This window comes from Doryrhamphus excisus, chromosome 10 (genome assembly GCF_030265055.1).
Source record: "Doryrhamphus excisus isolate RoL2022-K1 chromosome 10, RoL_Dexc_1.0, whole genome shotgun sequence".
NCBI classification, from domain to species: domain Eukaryota; kingdom Metazoa; phylum Chordata; class Actinopteri; order Syngnathiformes; family Syngnathidae; genus Doryrhamphus; species Doryrhamphus excisus.
The window spans coordinates 13,512,314-13,532,543 of record NC_080475.1 but is presented as its reverse complement, the minus strand read 5'-3'; the positions used below and the strand labels follow the sequence as shown (position 1 = coordinate 13,532,543).

The 20,230-nt window shown below is 37.0% G+C and overlaps 1 protein-coding gene across 1 annotated transcript in view; it reads left to right on the top strand.

The window, feature by feature from the left end:
• ctnnbl1 (catenin, beta like 1) overlaps positions 1–20,230 on the top strand; it is a 43,429-nt gene that overhangs the window by 8,011 nt on the left and 15,188 nt on the right. The window contains exons 7-13 of the mRNA XM_058085215.1: positions 2,378–2,469; positions 2,634–2,706; positions 4,538–4,596; positions 4,766–4,914; positions 9,008–9,189; positions 19,207–19,304; positions 19,806–19,886. Of these exons, the coding sequence (XP_057941198.1) occupies positions 2,378–2,469; positions 2,634–2,706; positions 4,538–4,596; positions 4,766–4,914; positions 9,008–9,189; positions 19,207–19,304; positions 19,806–19,886 (734 nt within the window). The remainder of the gene's footprint in view (positions 1–2,377; positions 2,470–2,633; positions 2,707–4,537; positions 4,597–4,765; positions 4,915–9,007; positions 9,190–19,206; positions 19,305–19,805; positions 19,887–20,230) is intronic.

Below are 20,230 nucleotides of genomic sequence, written 5' to 3'. Positions count from 1 at the left end.
TTCTTCGGATTGTACTCTTCATTCTTCTTCCTCCAAACACGCTTATTGGAATTATGACCAAAAAGTTCTATTTTGGTCTCATCTGACCATAAAACTTTCTCCCATGACTCCTCTGTATCATCCAAATGGTCATATGCAAACTTAAGACGGGCCTTGACATGTGCTGGTTTAAGCAGGGGAACCTTTCGTGCCATGCATGATTTCACATCATGACGTCTTAGTGTATTACCTACAGTAACCTTGGAAACGGTGGTCCCAGCTCTTTTCAGGTCATTGACCAAGTCCTGTCGTGTAGTTCTGGGCTGATTCCTCACCTTTCTTAGAATCATTGAGACCCCACGAGGTGATATCTTGCATGGGGCTCCACTCCGATTGAGATTGACCGTCATGTTTAGCTTCTTCCATTTTCTAATGATAGCTCCAACAGTGGACCTTTTTTCACCAAGCTGCTTGGTAATTGCTCCGTAGCCCTTTCCAGCCTTGTGGAGGTGTACAATTTTGTCTCTGGTGTCTTTGGACAGCTCTTTGGTCTTCGCCATGTTACAAGTTAAAGTCTTACTGATTGTATGGGGTGGACAGGTGTCTTTATGCAGCTAACGACCTCAAACAGGTGCATCTGATTCAGGATGATACATGGAGTGCAGGTGGACTTCTAATGGGCAGACTAACAGGTCTTTCAGGGTCAGAATTCTAGATGATACACAGGTGTTCAAATACTTATTTGCAGCTGTATCACACAAATAAATTGTTAAAAAATCATGCATTGTGATTTCTGGATTTTTCTTTTTAGTTTATCTCTCTCACAGTGGACATGCACCTACGATGAAAATTTCAGACCCCTCCATGATTTCTAAGTGGGAGAAATAGCAAAATAGCAGGGTGTTCAAATACTTATTTTCTTCACTGTATGTACCGTATAGGATGAATATGTTACTTTTGCACAACTCTATATTCCGAGTGTGATACTGCAAGACGGGTACATATAAGAACCAGCATCTGTGACATATTTTGTGATGTAGTCCTGGCTGATGCTATATTTCCTTTAAAGAAATAGTACCATTGGTAATGGTAATGGTTTTAATTTCATTTGAACCTACATCAGATTACAATTGAATGCATCACATAATCAGTTCACAGTTCCACATGTCCAAAAGGAGTAGGAAGAAGCAAAGCTTATTAAATCCTACCCCTCCATCTGGTACTTTTACAATCAGTAACTGTTACATTTGTTCACTTCCTGCTTTCCTAATATGATAAAAAATGTAATTAATTTTATTTTTTATTATTTTTATTTATTTTTTTTTGTCACATACCGAAGTACAAGGTAATATGACCATACAATGACATAATGGGTACCATAGTAACTTAAATGCTGTAATGCTAGCTAAAACCCTAGTCACAGTAGAGAGAGAGAATGAGCCGGAATGCTGTTGAAATCAAAATTAATCGCATTTTGTCCACAGTTAACTCACAATTACATGACAAAAATAACATTTAAAAAACAAACAAAAAAAACGTTAAACTATATTAGGAAAGCAGGAAGTGAACAAATGTAACAGTTACTGATTGTAAAAGTACCAGATGGAGGGGTAGGATTTAATAAGCTTTGCTTCTTCCTACTCCTTTTGGACATGTGGGACTGTGAACTGATTATGTGATGCATTCAATTGTAATCTGATGCATGTTCAAATGAAATTAAACCATTACCATTACTATTAATCGCATTTAATCGCAGATAGAAATGCGGTTTTACGAAATCTCTTTGTGGTAAACGATTCAGTGTGGAACTACAATGACAATTACATCAAATTTTATGTAATGGTAATGGTTTTCACTTCCTGCTTTCCATAATACAGTTTTTTATTTTTTATTTTTGAATTTTTTGTCCCGTACCGAAGTACGAGGTGATATGAGCATCCAATGACATAATGTGTACCATAGTAAGTGTCAATATAGTGATATACGTATATAGCACATCATGACTGGTTCAAGACTCTTCATCCTTGTATTTAGCAAACATCAACTGCTTGTATTGTTTCTTGAATTGGCTCATCGTTGTGCATTGTTTGACTTCCTTACTCAATCCATTCCATAGTTTGATTCCACATACTGAAATGCTATGGCTTTTTAACGTAGTCCTAGCATATAAGTGTTTCAAATGTAGTTCTTCCCTGAGATCATATTTCTCCTCTCTTGTAGAGAAGTATTGGATGACATTTTGTACTTGACATTTATGACATAAAAACAAACAGCAACAACACATCTATATACGTATGAATCAAAGTGCGTCCATTCTCAAGCGGGTGGAGTTTTAATGGCAGTTTTCCTTTTAGTTAACATTGAATTGTTCATATATGAAATGGTGTTTCTCCTTCAGCCATTATAGAAAACATGGCTGAGTTCAGACCGGGCCTGTGCACGGAAGCAGCTCAACAGGGACTCATGCAGTGGCTGCTCAAGAGAATCAAGGTAACACCGAAAAACACCATCCATCCATTTTCTACACCGCTTGCCCTCACAATGATTATGGTTAAGCTGGAGCCTATCCCAGCTGACTTTTAGACAAGAGGACTTGTCAGACCCTGTTTAACGTAAAGTCTATTTCAAGTTGTCATTTTTTCCCCCCCTGCTAGGCCAAGATGCCGTTTGACGCTAACAAGCTGTACTGCAGTGAAATTCTGGCCATCTTGCTGCAAAACAACGACAGTGAGTAAATCATCGGCGGCTCATTAATGATGTCCCATCGCTCCATGTCTTATTCATCACCACTCCTGATGATCATCCACCACCATAAATGTCCTCATGGTTTCCCTTTTTTCTTCATTTTCCTTCCACTTGCAATTTCACTGCTCTGTTATTGTGCAATGACAATAATGAAAGTCTATCTATCTAGTATCTAGTATCTAGTCTCTAGTATCTATCTATCTAGTATATATCTATCTAGTATATATCTATCTAGTATATATCTAGTATCTGTCTAGTATCTATCTATCTAGTATATATCTATCTAGTATATATCTATCTAGTATATATCTAGTATCTGTCTAGTATCTATCTAGTATCTATCTAGTATCTATCTAGTATCTATCTAGTATCCATCTATCTAGTATCCATCTATCTAGTATCTATTTATCTAGTATCCATCTATCTAGTATCTATCTAGTATCTATCTAGTATCTATCTATCTAGTATGTATCTATTTAGTATCTATCTAGTATCCATCTATCTAGTATCTATCTATCTAGTATCTATCTAGTATATATCTAGTATCTATCTATCTAGTATATATCTAGTATCTATCTATCTAGTATCTATCTAGTATCTATCTATCTAGTATCTATCTAGTATCTATCTATCTAGTATCTATCTAGTATCTATCTAGTATCTATCTATCTAGTATCTATCTATCTAGTATCTATCTAGTATCTATCTAGTATCTATCTATCTAGTATCTATCTATCTAGTATCTATCTAGTATATATCTAGTATCTATCTATCTAGTATCTATCTAGTATCCATCTATCTAGTATCTATCTATCTATCTAGTATCTATCTATCTATCTAGTATCTATCTAGTATGTATCGATTTAGTAGCTATCTATCTAGTATCTACATATCTATCTAGTATCTATCTAGTATCTATCTATCTAGTATCTATCTAGTATCCATCTATCTAGTATCTATCTAGTATCCATCTATCTAGTATCTATCTAGTATCCATCTAGTATCTATCTAGTATCCATCTAGTATCTATCTAGTATCTATCTAGTATCTATCTATCTAGTATCTATTTAGTATCTATCTATCTAGTATCTATCTAGTATCTATCTATCTAGAATCTCTCTAGTATCTATCTAGTATGTATCTATCTAGTATCTATCTAGTATCTATCTAGTATCTATCTATCTAGTATCTATCTAGTATCTATCTATCTCTGTCTCTATCTCTCTATCTATTTATCTATATCTCTCTATCTCTATCTCTCTCTCTAGCTCTCTCTATCTCTCTCGATCTCTCTATCTCTCTATGTAATTTCTCTGTATTTACATCTGTTCTTACCACGGTTAACTTGTAAAGTCTCAGGTATCAGGTCCAATGAAAGCTTCTCATTTAATAGTACAAGGCTATTCAGTTATGTCATATTTTAACATGACTCTCCTCCCTCCCTTCACTGCTTATTAATTTAAGGCAGCAAAAGGAGAAGGCCCTGCCAATGGCAATTAAGGCTCATCATTTAAACAGAGCCTATTATGCTCATTTTTCAAGCGACGCACATAATAACCCGCACAGAAAACCTTTTTGATTTTGCAGAATCTGCATCTATTCCAGTTGTATTCCATCCCAAACTTCTTTCAGGGCTCACTTCCAAATGCGGAAGCCTCATTATCTGAAACTTTGGCATCATTTAACACCAGAATAGAACATTCTAACTACATTTATAGGTCAGAAAAGTGGAAAAAGCATAATAGGTCAATTTTAAAAAGTGTCAAGTGTTTTGTTTTGCATTCTCACTCATTTTTTATGTGTTCTTCTGCAGATACGAGAGAACTGTTAGGGGAGCTGGATGGCATTGATGTGTTACTGCAGCAGTTATCTGTAAGATTAAATTTGATTTTCCATTAATAAATACTGCTTGTCTTTCGTCCCATTATTTGTGGCAAAATTTTAAATGGTAATTTTAGTATCCTCAATATGTGTGATATTATAATTTAGTAAAAAAGCCAACATCATGCGGTTCTCAGTGATGTGTACCAACCTTTTTTAGGTGTTCAAACGTCACAACCCGTCCACAGCTGAGGAGCAGGAGATGATGGAGAACCTCTTTGACTCGCTGTGCTCCTGCCTCATGCTGTCTGCCAACCGGGACCGTTTCCTAAAGGGGGAGGGTCTTCAACTGATGAATCTCATGCTTAGGTGAGTGAACATATGGCATCCGACAGTAACGGTATGATACTTTCACTACCATGCTACATGTTATACAAAGTACAACCCCTGATTCTGCCTAAAATGGCGGGTTCAAATCAAAAAGACCAACTTTTCGTTTTTTTTTTTTTTTTTTGCTTTTCTGTGCTTTCTGATAATACAAAAACACCTCAAAAGACTTAGCTAAGAGTGTATGTAGAGTCTTGAACCAGTCATGATGTGCTATATATATCACTATATTGACACTTACTATGGTACACATTATGTCATTGGATGCTCATATCACCTCCTACTTTGGTACGTGACAAAAAAAATTAAATAAAACTAAATAAAATAAAATAAAAATTTATAAAATATTAAAATAAATAAAAAAACAATTAAAAATTATATTAAGAAAGCAGGAAGTGAACATATATATATATATATATATATATATAAATTTATATATACAGTAAACCTCGGATATATCGGATTCAATTGTTCCCACTGGTTTTGTCCGATATAAGCGAAATCCGTTATATGCGTATACCGGAAAATGTCCGTTTTACGCATATTTAGGTTGAATATCGATTAAGATATGCCTTTATTCGTCCCTTAGTGGGGAAATTTGTATTGCACAACAGCAAGAGTACAGAGTCGGTTAAGCAGTACAAAATACACAATATAGAAAAATAAACAATATAAACAACCCAAGTATTAACAAAATCAACAGTTTTTCCCAGAGTTATATACAATACAGTATGTAGATAACATGAAACGAGATGAGATATACAGTAAACCTCGGATATATCGGATTCAATTGTTCCCACTGGTTTTGTCCGATATAAGCGAAATCCGTTATATGCGTATACCGGAAAATGTCCGTTTTACGCATATATCGGATTTATATCCGGTATATGCGTAAATCGGATTTTATCTGTTATAAAAAGGCACTTCCTTGACTTTCCAATGTACCTGGACGCGCAGGCAACGCTGCAAACGCTGCAAATGACGTCGTATAGCGGCCTGTCACGATTCGGCGAATCGGAGCGCCACGATGCGGCCATCCGATATATGCGAGGGAAATTTAATGGAAATGCATTGGAACGGGACTGGAGATTTTGTCCGAAATAGGCGAAATCCGTTATAAAAATCCGATATAAGCAATGAATTTTTATTGGAAATGCATTACAGAAAAATTGGTTCTTTTTTATCTGTCCGTTGTGAGCGAATTTCCGATATATCCGAGTCCGATATATCTCAGGTTTACTGTATATACATTTTTATATCACTACTTCGGTACGTGACAAAAAATAAAAAATTAAATAAAATAAAAATAATGAAAATTAATAAAATATATATTTTTTGTATTATATTAGGAAAGCAGGAAGTGAACAAATGTAACAGTTACTGATTGTAAAAGTACCAGATGGAGGGGTAGGATTTAATAAGCTTTGCTTCTTCCTACTCCTTTTGGACACGTGGAACTGTGAACTGATTATGTGATGCATTCAATTGTAATCTGATGCATGTTCAAATGAAATTAAACCATTACCATGTAACTGGAAACACTTATTTTGCCTGGAAAGCCTTATGCAAGAAACTCCAAAAAACAATGCCCCATTTACATATCATGTGACTTGCATATATACCAATCTACAGTGTTTATTATTGTGTGAATGCTATTGCCGTCGGCCATTTTCATCATCTATTTAATGCACCTTATTGCAGAACAGTTCAGAGATCAATCCTCAAGTCGAGGTTACTGACTATAAAAGTATATTGATTGTTGTCTGGTCAGTTGTTAGATATCCTCAACATCAACCCACAGTCAATCGTTGTGATCATAACTGTATGCTTGTTGACACCAGGAGGTTTTGAGTCAGCTGTCTTGCCAGTGAATAGGCCACTTTCCCACGGGAAAGTGTGCTTTATATCACTCCACCCCTGGCCTCGCCGACCGTCCATCATAGCTAATGTTTCTGTCTGCAGAACCATACTCAACTGCCTGAAATATGTCTCCCTACTCCGAGATAAATACTGCCATCTGTCATTTGTGGCAACACTGGAAGACAAACGGCTACATTTCCTGAGAGGGAGTACGCAATGCAAAGGGAAACAGTGAGCTTGCGTAGCTTAGTGGTATTATGATGGAAATGACATGTTTTTGTTTACTGTTGAGAATTGAAATGTCCACGTTTTTATTCTTAACCAGGTTGATTTCTTTTTATCATTACCTTGAAATATACAGAAATGTACACTATGTACATCTGTGCAACACTTTGTTTTTATATTCAGTATAGTTAATCCAGACCCCATTCACTGTGCAATATATGATCAAGCTCTAAGTGCAATATTAAGGCTCTAAGTGCAATATATTAAGTTCTAAGTGAAGTATTTCTATAATGCCTCATATTAACTCACTAGCAAGATCTCATAGTGTATAGACTGGTCATGTAATGGTAATGGTTTAATTTCATTTGAACATGCATCAGATTACAATTGAATGCATCCCATAATCAGTTCACAGTTCCACATGTCCAAAAGGAAGAAGCAAAGCTTATTAAATCCTACCCCTCCATCTGGTACTTTTACAATCAGTAACTGTTACATTTGTTCACTTCCTGCTTTCCTAATATAATTTAAAAAATATTTTATTAATTTTTATTTTTTTTATTTTATTTTATTTTTTTATTATTACGAGGTGATATGACCATACAATGACATAATGGCTAAATTTGATGTAATTGTCATTGTAGTTCCACACTGAATCGTTTACCACAAAGAGATTTCGTAAAACCGCATTTCTATCTGCGATTAAATGCGATTAATTGTAATGGTAATGGTTTTATTTCATTTGAACATGCATCAGATTACAATTGAATGCATCACATAATCAGTTCACAGTTCCACATGTCCAAAAGGAGTAGGAAGAAGCAAACCTTATTAAATCCTACCCCTCCATCTGGTACTTTTACAATCAGTAACTGGTACATTTGTTTACTTCCTGCTTTCCTAGTATAATTTAATTTGGTTGGTTTTTTTTTTGTTTTTTTTTAACTTTATTTTACTTTTATTAAATTTTTTTGTCCCGTACCGAAGTAGGAGGTGATATGAGCATCCAATGACATAATGGGTACCATAGTAAGTGTCAATATAGTGATATATATAGCACATCATGACTGGTTCAAGACTCTTCATCCTTGTATTTAGCAAACATCAACTGCTTGTATTGTTTCTTGAATTGGCTCATCGTTGTGCATTGTTTGACTTCCTTACTCAATCCATTCCATAGTTTGATTCCACATACTGAAATGCTATGGCTTTTTAACGTAGTCCTAGCATATAAGTGTTTCAAATGTAGTTCTTCCCTGAGATCATATTTCTTCTCTCTTGTAGAGAAGTATTGGATGACATTTTTAGGGAATTGGTTATTTTTAGCCTTATGCATTATTTTAGCTGTTTGAAGATGAACTATATCAGCAAGTTGAAGTATTTGTGATTTTAGAAATAAGGAGTTAGTATTTTCTCTGTAGGCGGCATTATGAATTATCCTTACTGACCTTTTTTTGCAGTACATTTAGCGAGTGAAGATTGCTTTTATAGTTATTAGCCCATATTTCCACACAAATAAGTAAGATATGGTAGAACCAGAGAGCAATAAAGAGTGTGGAGTGATTTCTGATTGAGAACAAATTTTGCTTTGTTCAATATTGAAATATTTCTGGCCACCTTATGTTGTATATTTGTAATATGAGGTTTCCAGCTCATATTTTCTATCTATTGTGATCCCCAGAAATGTGTTTTTCTTCACCCTTTCAATGTCTACACTGTCTATTTGTATTTGCTGGTACGTGTCCTTTCTGCTGTTACCAAACAGCATGATTTTAGTTTTACTTATATATAACTCTGGGTAGAATTGTTGATCTGTTAATACTTGGGTTGTTTATATTGTTTATTTTTATATATTGTGTATTTTGTACTGCTTAACTGATTCTTTACTGATTCTTATCTTATTTCCTGTAGTTTGCACATTTTTAATCAGCAATGTGTCGATTTTGATGACAAATAGCACTGTTCTGACATTTTTTATTTGACAACACAGGGAAAAGAAGATGTCTCGGACCAGTGCTCTCAAGGTCTTGGATCATGGTATGATTGGAGCGGAGGGAGCGGATAACTGCCATAAGTTTGTGGACATCCTTGGTTTGCGAACCATTTTTCCGCTTTTCATGAAAACCCCCAAGAAGATGAGAAGCTCCGGGGCTTCAGAGAAAGAGCATGAAGGTCAGTCGTTAATTAGAGCAAGACCAGTACTACACCTTTTCACACTACTGTATGTACAAATAGAGGAACACCCAAAAATGAGTAGACTTCTCCACTGTTTTATTACAGACGGTACATCTTTTCAAAGCAAAACAATAACAATTAAGCTTGGATATACTTTAGTCAGTGTTTAGTCAATATACAGCGAAAAGACTATATAATTTCTATATATATATTTGTTTACATTGAGAAGTACTGTATTAGCATACATTTTTTTGCCATGTGAGGGCTGACATGGCATTTATACAAGTAGTCTTTGACATTGTAAAATGACATTCTAAATCAGGGATGGCAAGCTACGGCCCGGGGGCCACATCCGGCCCGCCAAGTGTTTGAATACGGCCTGCCCGTTCTTTTCTCGGCAATCCTGCCATAAACCCCAGCATACATTTGTTGAAGTCCAGCATCCTGAAGTCACTGCTTTCACCGCTGAAATCAGGCGTCTTTCTTAAACTACACACTTTTTTCTGTCCTTGTTAGACCCAGTTTGTGCTGCTCTCTGAAGGGAGTAGTTAACAGCATGGTAAGAGGTTTTAGTTTAGATTTTTAGATGAGCTTTCTAATAATGTATTAACCTTATGAAATGATGAACTTGGATTAGCAGCCATACCAGGAGATTGATGCAGAGGACTGACAGTTGTTGATAGTAGGCCTCTATGCAAAAATGTAGGCGGTAATGGTTTAATTTCATTTGAAAATGCATCAGATTACAATTGAATGCATCACATAATCAGTTCACAGTTCCACATGTCCAAAAGGAGTAGGAAGAAGCAAAGCTTTTTAAATCCTACCCCTCCATCTGGTACTTTTACAATCAGTAACTGTTACATTTGTTCACTTCCTGCTTTCCATAATACAGTTTAAGTTTTTTTTTTTGTTTGTTTTTGTTTTTTTAAATAATGCACCTCATACCGAAGTACGAGGTGATATATGATTTCTAAGATCCTTCTTAGAAAATTATCTGATTAATTTTAATTGTTAAAATTTTGTGAAATGGAGAAAATAGTTTGTGAAATGCATGAAAATGTGTTTTTTCTTTGAAAAACAAAGACATTTGCGAGTGATGCCCACCCCTGTTCTGGCATTTATAGCTCTGGACAGGAAGTCTGCCTTTAAGGTGCATCAACAAAAACCCCAAAGCATTTTTTTTTGTCCTCTAAGATGGTTGAGGAGGTTCTGTTACTTTCCAAGTCTGTGAGGACTTGGGGGAAAAAAAAAAAATTGACCGGGGGCCAGACTATATACACGGCCCACTGTCAATTTTTTTTTTTTTTTTTTTTTAAATCAATGTGGTCCCACGAGTCAAAAAGTGTGCCCACCCCTGTTCTAAAACAATATTACATTAAACACACATAAACATGACAACTTTTTCCTCAACTTTGTTAAAAACGTTGCTTTAAAATCAGGCCTTTTAGACTGCAACAATCTCCAAAAAAAAAGCCAGTGAAATCCCAGAGGCACTGATGAACATTGACAAATAAACTAGATAGTGGATTTGTCGATTTTTGTGCAGCTTCCGTGGGATTAATTCCCACTCTGTGCACTCTTCACATTTCACTGGCCAGCCCCTTCCGTGACCTGGCAGTAGAGAGAGTTGTATGGATGGATTTGTCAACCATTCAGAACACATTTCGATGGTTGTACACAAATAAAAAAAAGGAGAAAGTAAGTTCAAGTTAAAATAACTGGGTTGTTTTTTTTTTCATATTCCGTATTGGATTTCTTATCCATCCATCCATCCATCAGTTGCAGCCATCCTGTGCATGGTTGAAAAGAAAGAGCTGGAGCCTATCCCAGCTGACAGGGGAGTAGAGGTGGGGCACATATGACTTGCCCTAAATGACTCAGTAGCCACGTATACATGGACCCAAATATTCCAATTCCATTCGGGTTATTTGCTCAAACGGAAAGAATGTAACCTTTGTATACACCTCATTTCGAAAGAAAAGTGCCAATCCGAATAAATATAATGGGATTCCCAGGGGTGGAATATTCCTTTCCCCAATCCGATTGAGGTATCTTGTACCCGCTCAAACGGAAAGTTGTCAGACTGCGTTCTTCTTTGTGGTGTTTTTCTTCTTCTGTTGTTTATTGGCGGTTGGCAAGCAGCTTTCGTGTGCATTAGCGCCATCTGTGGAACAGAATCTAAACCCTTCTATACGCCATTCACAAGTCCAGTTTTATTAAAAAAGAAAATATATATCTATATAAAACATGTGCCGAGTTTAATTGTAAAATATTAGCAAGATTGAACTTTATCTTTTCCTGTTCCCGGGTGCGTTCTTTCAGCGAATGCTGAGATATGACGTAACACGCAGTTCGAGCCGTTCTTCGATTTAAAAAAAAAATGGAGGAGAGCAATCGGCACTGGACTGCTGCGGAAAGTTTGTTTTTGATCCAAACTAAATTTCAAGACTGGACGAACGAAAAACTGACAATACGGAGTTATTCCAACAAGTGAAAGAAAAACTTAAGGAAGTCGGTATCACGTGATGTTGATGTTTACGTTTTACTGCGTATGCCCCATTGACTATTCTAGTTGATTATAGCGGCGCATGTAGACACGGGATTGGAATATTCCTTTCCATGTATACCATTGCTTTTGGAAAGGTCATTCGGAAAGACAAAAACTCCTCATGTAAACATGGCTCGTTACTTCCTTTGTCCAAATCCGAAATTTTGTTGTGGTCACAGGTTGTTTCATGACACATGGTTCATACTAGCATGGTCTGACGTAGACCGGATTGTGGTCTAATCTGCCCAGTGGAGGAAGTGCCTCAGCGGTGTATTCCCCCTTGCAATTGACATATTGTACGAATTGTCTTATTTTCTCTTTTAGAGCAGTCAGCCTATCGCACAAAGCTTGTTAAATGGGAAGAAAGCTTAACATGATTAAAATCTCCAGCGACTAGGATAAAAAACTGCAGGGTGCTTAGTCTGTATTCTCACTACAATCTCGTGAATGACTGCACAGCACGAGGTGGAATGTAAACAACAATGGCAACATGGTGTGAAAACACCCTGGGAACGTAGTATGGTCTAAAACACATCCTTTCCTTGACAATCAAGACCTCCACCTTTGTAGTTTTCCCACATACGTCCCTGTCTGCATACCTGTAGATCAGGGGTCTCAAACACGCGGCCCGTGGGCCAAATACGGCCCGCAGGACACTAGTTTGAGGCCCCCGCCTTGTTATGAAAATTTAATGTTAGTGCGGCCCGCGCAAGTTTGATATGGATGCTGCATGGTATCATGTACCCAGAAAAAATTATTACGTTTTTTATTACGTAAAGGATATAACTTGAAGGCTACCGTTTAGGTCGCTAGCTCTCTAGTTTGCGTGTTAGCATGTGTCTCAAGACCCTGCAGTTGCGCAATATGTTGTAAATGAAAAAAGTATAAATGTGACTATAGTCGTGTTTTGTCATGTCTACAGGGCTCTAATAATGCTTTGTTCATTTTAATCTGGAAAAAAATAATTTGTCTACCCACCAACTATATGTGGTTTCTTAAGTTTTTATTATTTGCCGTTTTATTATTATTATTATATTTATTTATTGATGATTTACTGATTGATTATTTTTACTGATTTATTTCTCATCTTATTTTGTGCAGAAATAAAATTAAGATATTTGAGAACAGTGGAATGTTTTATCAGAGCTTTTATTGTAGAAAATCGGAACCAAAGCAATGTTTTTAATAAATGCGTTTTTTTTTTTTTTTTTTTTTGGAAACCTGATGCGGCCCAGTCTCACCCAGACCTGAGCTCCAGTGGCCCCCAAGTAAATTGAGTTTGAGACCCCTGATGTAGATGAATTATTCAGCTGCTTTAGTCAAAAGTCCCAAATTAGGATGTCGCTGTCTCATTTTCATTTATTCCCCTGCTCGCTCCATCACAAACCTGGGTGCCGAGATTGATCCCCGTGAAATTCTATATTAAATCGACACAGCGCAAATGACCACGCATTAGTGCACAGACTGCGATAATTAATAAATAGGTTTTATTTGTTTTGTGTGTGTGTATATTTCATGAAAAGGAGATTGCAATGGAAATTTGTGACAGTCTTGCTTGTTATATTTCGATGGCTAATGATCTGTCTGTGTGTGCGTGTGTGTGTGTGTACAGAGATACAGAAGTAAACAAGTAATTTACATTGCAAGGTTCAATAGTCATAGCTCCGTCTCCAGCTTTGTCACTTCCTTAGCACATCCTTGCTCGCACCACCCAGAAAATGACTCTCTAATCAACACACTGAAATAGACAACAAGCACTGGAAGATATCAAACTGGATTGCAGTTAAATCTAATTTATTACTTCTGCCAAGCGTGAAGGCGAGACTTAAGGTTTTCACCCCCTGTTGGTTGGCTTGTGTGTTACTCTTTTGGTAGAATTGCACAACAAACAGCAAAGATTGCCAGTCAGTGCCAAGATTATTATGGTTTGTTAGTTGCTGTTATGCGTAAACAGCCTTGATGCATTTCTATTCTATAACACCTATATATACTATAACACTCCTTTTATACCCTGTTTTCCAATTAACGCTGCGTCCTGAGAATTGAGGTTTAGGTCAGGGGTTTCAAACGCGTGGCCCGCAGGACACTAGTTTGAGGCCCCCACCTTCATATGAAAGTTTAATGTTAGTGCGGCCCGCGCAAGTTTGATATGGATGCTGTATGGTATCATGTACCCAGAAAAAATTATTACGTTTGATTAATGTTCATGTTAAAGGTTAAATAATTGTTAATAGTTAACCTCCCTATCCGTGTGGAAGTGGTAAGTTTTTGGCTATTTAAGTTTAAAGGAAATAACTTGAAGGCTACCGTTTAGGTCGCTAGCTCTCTAGTTTGCGTGTTAGCATGTGTCTCAAGACCCTGCAGTTGCGCAATATGTAAATAAAAAAAGTATAAATGTGACTATAGTCGTGTTTTGTCATGTCTACAGGGCTCTAATAATGCTTTGTTCATTTTAATCTGAAAAAAATAATTTGTCTACCCACCAACTATATGTGGTTTCTTAAGTTTTTATTATTTGCCGTTTTATTATTATTATTATATTTATTTATTACTGATTGATTGATTTTCTTTATTCTTAATTTGTTTATTTATTTTTCATCTTATTTTGTGTAGATATTTGAGAACAGTGGAATGTTTTATCAGAGTTTTAATTGTAGAAAATCGAAACCAAAGCAAAGTTTATTAATTTTTCTGTTTTTAATAAATGCGTTTTTTTTTGTTTGTTTTTTGTTTTGGAAAACCTGATGCGGCCCAGTCTCGCCCAGACCCTAGCTCCAGTGGCCCCCAAGTAAATTGAGTTTGAGACCCCTGGTTTAGGTAAATAAACTTAATAACATAATTCTGTAATTTACTAGTACCGTACTTCCATTGTCGACTTAGCAATGATCCAACATGTATTGTAGTTTCATGGGTATTGTTGCTGTCCTGCCTGCCCTGTCTATCAAGAAATATGTAGTCACTTTTTAATTTTTGACAAAGAAATCCAATTTTGTGGTCTAAAGTGAACAAATGTAAGCAGGAAGTGAACAAATGTAACAGTTACTGATTGTAAAAGTACCAGATGGAGGGGTAGGATTTCATAAGCTTTGCTGCACAAGTGGTTAGCGCGCAGACCTCACAGCTAGGAGACCAGGGTTCAATTCCACCCTCGACCATCTCTATGTGGAGTTTGCATGTTCTCTCCAGGTTTTCTCCGGGTACTCCGGTTTCCTCCCACATTCCAAAAACATGGTAAGTTAATTGGCGACTCCAAATTGTCCATAGGTATGAATGTGAGTGTGAATGGTTGTTTGTCTATATGTGACCTGTAATTGGCTGGCGACCAGGAAAGGAAAAGCGGTAGAAAATGAATGAATGAATGCTTCTTCCTACTCCTTTTGGACATGTGGAACTGTGAACTGATTATGTGATGCATTCAATTGTAATCTGATGCATGTTCAAATGAAATAAAACCATTACTATAAAGTCATTTTTCAGATCATCCATATTAGTGTATCGCTTATATCACTTGTCTGATATAAATTTGGTATTCATTTATTAAACGGCAACAACAAAAGCAGGACATTATCTCGACTCGAATGATAAATGTTTTGTCATCTATCTCGGTCAAAAGCTTCAAATCAGATCAAACGTCGGTCTGATCTACTTCCTTTTTATCACCGTCCCTTTTTGTGCAGATGACATTGGGACTGATGCAAATCTGATTGCTATCTGTGTTGTCAGAATCATGCTCCCTAATCCTATTATTAATATATATAATTAATATATATCACAGGGAAGGATTTGCTGTAAATCCTTGTGTAAAGACGCATTTAATTAGTGTGTTCACGTTTGCGCCTTTTCCCCCCCCCCTGAAGGGACCTGATTGTGTCATATCAGTCAACTTGTAGTCTAATTATAAAATTGGCTTTACCATTCAACTCTAAATGAAATGTTTACTAATGTTTTGTTTTGCATCCTTATTATTCCTATTGCAGCATTTGGTTTTATTGCACTTTTTTTTAACGTTTTATTAATATTTATAAATGTCGTATTCTCATGTTAAAAGAAAAGATGCCAAAGTTTCAGATAATGAGGTTTGCGCATTTGGAAGTGAGCCCTGAAAAAAGTTTGGGATGGCTCAAAACACTCTGTTTCAGAAAGCGTGGTAAAACCGGAGGTGTGTGATGTCACAAAGGGACGGACTTCCTTATATGGCCGTGTCTGTAAGCAGATAAGCTGCTCCTCTGTTTACTTAGCAGCAAAGCCACATTTGTTTACAATTTCTAAAGACACCACCATCAGGCACACATGGTTGGGAGTTCCTGATTCCCTACCAGCAAAAAAAATTTTTTTTGAGTCCTGTATCATATATAATAATTTTAATTCTGTTTATAATGGAAAAAAAATTGATCCATGATTTGGAAAATGAAGGTGCGATTACACGTTCATTCATTCATTTTCTACCCCTTTTCCTCACAAGGGTCACGGGGTTGCTGGAGCCTATCCCAGCTGTCTTCGGGCGAGAGGCGGGGTACACCCTGGACTAGTGGCCAGCCAATCACAGGGCACATATAGACAAACAACCATTCACACTCACATTCATACCTATGGACAATTTGGAGTCGCTAATTAACCTAGCATGTTTTTGGAATGTGGGAGGAAACCGGAGTACCCGTAAAAAACCCACACAGAGATGGCTGAGGGTGGAATTGAACCCTGGTTTCCTAGCTGTGAAGTATGCGCACTAACCACTCAACCACCGTGCAGCCCATTACTTATTCATATCAGGTGTAAATGCCAAAAAAATACCAACGTTTTCTAGTATGAAATATGTTATTTTCGATGTCTAATGTAACCTCCTGGGTTATATTTTCATATGTAGCACAGATAACCCTTGTCACACATCTTGTACCTTTTTGGCTTCAATCACAGCACTGAGTCTGTGTCTCAGTCAGTCTACCACATCTGAACACTGCCATATTCCACCATTCCTCCTTATAAATAGCTCAAACTCTTGTCAGGTTGCTCGGGGATCAGGTGTGAAAAGCTCTTTTCAATTCCAGCCACAAATTCCTCATTGCACTAGGATCTGGGTTTTGACTTTAGAACCTTTTGCCTTGTTGTCTTCAAATCAGTTCATGCGGTTTTAGCTTTTGCTGTATGCTTAAGGTTGCTGTCTTTTGTAGATAATAAATGTTCTCCTCAGGTGTAGTTGTCTTGCAGATTAGAACAGATAGGATTTGTCGATTTTTTTTCTTTTCTGCATTTCTGCATCTTAACAAGCCTTCCGGAGGCCACTGCTGAGAATCATCTTCACAACAAGATGTTGGCATCACCATGTTTGATTGTAGGCATGGTAGAGCTGGGCGACATGTACCAAAAACTCATATTTAGGTTGAATATCGATATCCGATATATAGAAATAGATTTAGATTAAGATATGCCTTTATTCGTCCCCCGGTGGGGAAATTTGTATTGCACAGCAGCAAGAGTACAGTCGGTTAAGCAGTACAAAATACACAATATAGAAAAATAAACAATATAAACATATACAATACAGTATGTAGATAATATGAAACGAGATGAGACATATGACCAGTCTATACACTGAGATCTTGCTAGTGAGTTAATATGAGGCATTATGGAAATACTTCACATAGAACTTAGTATATTGGCTGTACTGCACTCATGCTCTGTTGCATACTGCACACCAGCTGTATATGTGTTTCTATAAAGATATTTTTACTATCTGCGATGTCACAAATTACAGTTTTGTTGCTTCAACAAACGAACTGAATCTCCAAACCGGTCTACCTGCCGACCTACTATCCACATGGCACGTAAACGAGGTATCGATCCCACACTTTCTCTCAGAACAGATTAGGAAACTCTTTTACTCAGCGTTGCCCTCTTAACACGCTTTTGCACCTCTGACAGCCTCCGAGAGGTCACTGCTCAGTTTCCAACTTTGTACACAAGCTATGATCAATAGCGTTCTGTTAAGGGTTGGCGAAGGTGACCACACCGATTACCGCTCAGAATAAATCGATTGAAGAGAGGTTTTTGTTTTCTACCTCGAAATTGCAGTTAAGCAACTAGTCAATGGGATTTACTAGTGTCTAGTGCAGTGTCATAAGATTTTGTTTGTGTTAAATTCTGCTTCTCCTGACCCGCTGCATACAAAAGGGTAAAACTTTCATTGGAAGTTTATTATTAAATTGTCAAGACTCTTGTTCGTGAGTGTCATGTGCAGACAAGCTGTAGGTCATGAAAGGCAGCTGACAAAACACAACTCCCTTTTTAATAGCCGAAAGAGATTGATTCCTGTGTTCCCGTTGCTTGGGAACAGAGAAGCACACTATTATAGACTCTTGTTGAAAATGTAACATGAACATCTACAGGGTCGCTGTTGGCGCATCCAGGCACCTCCAGGACCTGGGGGTCGCTGGGGGTCTCTGATCAGGGTCACGGGAACATTCCTTCTTCAACACATTCAAACACTTTCTATTGTCTAAGCCAGGGGTCTCAAACTCAATTTACCTGGGGGGCCACTGGAGCTAGGGTCTGGGCAAGGCTGGGCTGCATCAGGTTTTCCAAAAAAAAAAAAAAACGCATTTCTTAAAAACAGAAAAATATACAAACTTATTCAGTGCTTTGGTTCTGATTTTCTACAATAAAAGCTCTGATAAAACAATCCACTGTTCTCAAATATCTTAATTTTTTTTTGTGCACAAAATAAGATGAAAAATAAAAAAAACAAAGCAAGAATAAAGAAAATCAATCAATCAGTAATAAATAAATATAATAATAATAATAAAACGGCAAATAACAAAAACTTAAGAAACCACATATAGTTGGTGGGTAGACAAATTATTTTTTTCAGATTAAAATGAACAAAGTATTATTAGAGCCCTGTAAACATGACAAAACACGACTATAGTCATATTTATACTTTTTTTATTTACAACATATTGCGCAACTGCAGGGTCTTGAGACACATGCTAACTCGCAAACTAGAGAGCTAGCGACCTAAACGGTAGCCTTCAAGTTATTTCCTTTAAACTTAAATAGCCAAAAACTTACCACTTCCACACTGATAGGGAGGATATCTATTAACAGTTATTTAACCTTTAACATGAACATTAATCAAACGTAATCATTTTTTTCTGGGTACATGATACCATACAGCATCCATATCAAACTTGCGCGGGCCGCACTAACATTAAACTTTCATATCGGGCCGCATGTTTGAGACCCCTGGTCTATGCAAATGGATATAAGGGTGATGACTAACACTATATTCATTCTATCTACATTTTATTCTAACACGTACCGAAGTACGAGGTGATATTTTGAACACAATGTGTTTCAAAGAAGGTTCATAGATTGTCAACATGAGTTTTTGTCAGGGTGAGTCAAGGCTATGTTTTGATGATAAGTAACAGCAAACCTTTGCCTTTCCACTTCTTTATTTCCTATAGAGCACGTTTGTTCAATTATTGGCTCCATGCTAAGAAATCTCAAATCCCAGCAGAGAAGTCGACTCCTAAACAAGTTCACAGAGAACGACTGCGAGAAGGTCAGTACTTGAGACGTGTTTTTTCCTTTTCATCTCTCGCTTTTGCTCTCTCTCCTTTTTGTTAGCTAGTGTGTGATTGTGAGTAAAAGCAGTTTTCATCATGATTCGCTGACACCACCCTGGACAATTTCAGCTTTGGTGCTAGAATTTAGACAGTGCTTTTATTTAGCCCTACTGGTGTGCTGGAGCCTATCCCAGCTGTCTTCAGGTAAGAGGCGGAGTACACCCTGGACTGGTGGCCAGCCAATCACAGGGCACATATAGACAAACAACCATTCACACTTACATTCATACCTATGGACAATTTGGAATATTAATTCATTTATTTATGTTAAAAAGCGGAGATACAGATTTTTTGAGATTTTAGCTGACCTAATTTTGTTTTTCTCTCTGTCTCCTTTTAGATTCACATCCTATTTTTTTTTTCTTGCCATGCAGCTTTTGTATGCCGCAACACTTTCCACTTTCCAACTCCCGGCTTCAATTTCTTTCTCTCTCCAGGTTGATCGACTGATGGAGTTGCATTTTAAGTACTTGGAGGCTGTTCAACAGGCTGACAAGAGGATCGAAGGGGAGAAACATGTAAGCATTTCTCCTTTCACCTCGTATACTTCCCTCCCTGTCTAGTACACTCTGAGTAAGCTCGCTCCTTATACAACAATCTCATCATGCGGTTCATTGAGTTGGAGGAAAAACCTCAGTCATTGCTTATCAATTTGCAATATAGGTGAAAACATAAACCTCAAATAGGTAGAATAGTCACATTTTTTTTTGCTAGAAAAGATGTGTTTTTACACAGAATTGCATCCAAAGCTTTTACGGAAGGACGCTACGTTCATTCATCATAGCAATGTGAGCGTTTACAGGAAAGGAAGGACAAGCCGGACTCTTCTGAGAGGCTCATGTTGAGCTGTTTTAGTGTCTGT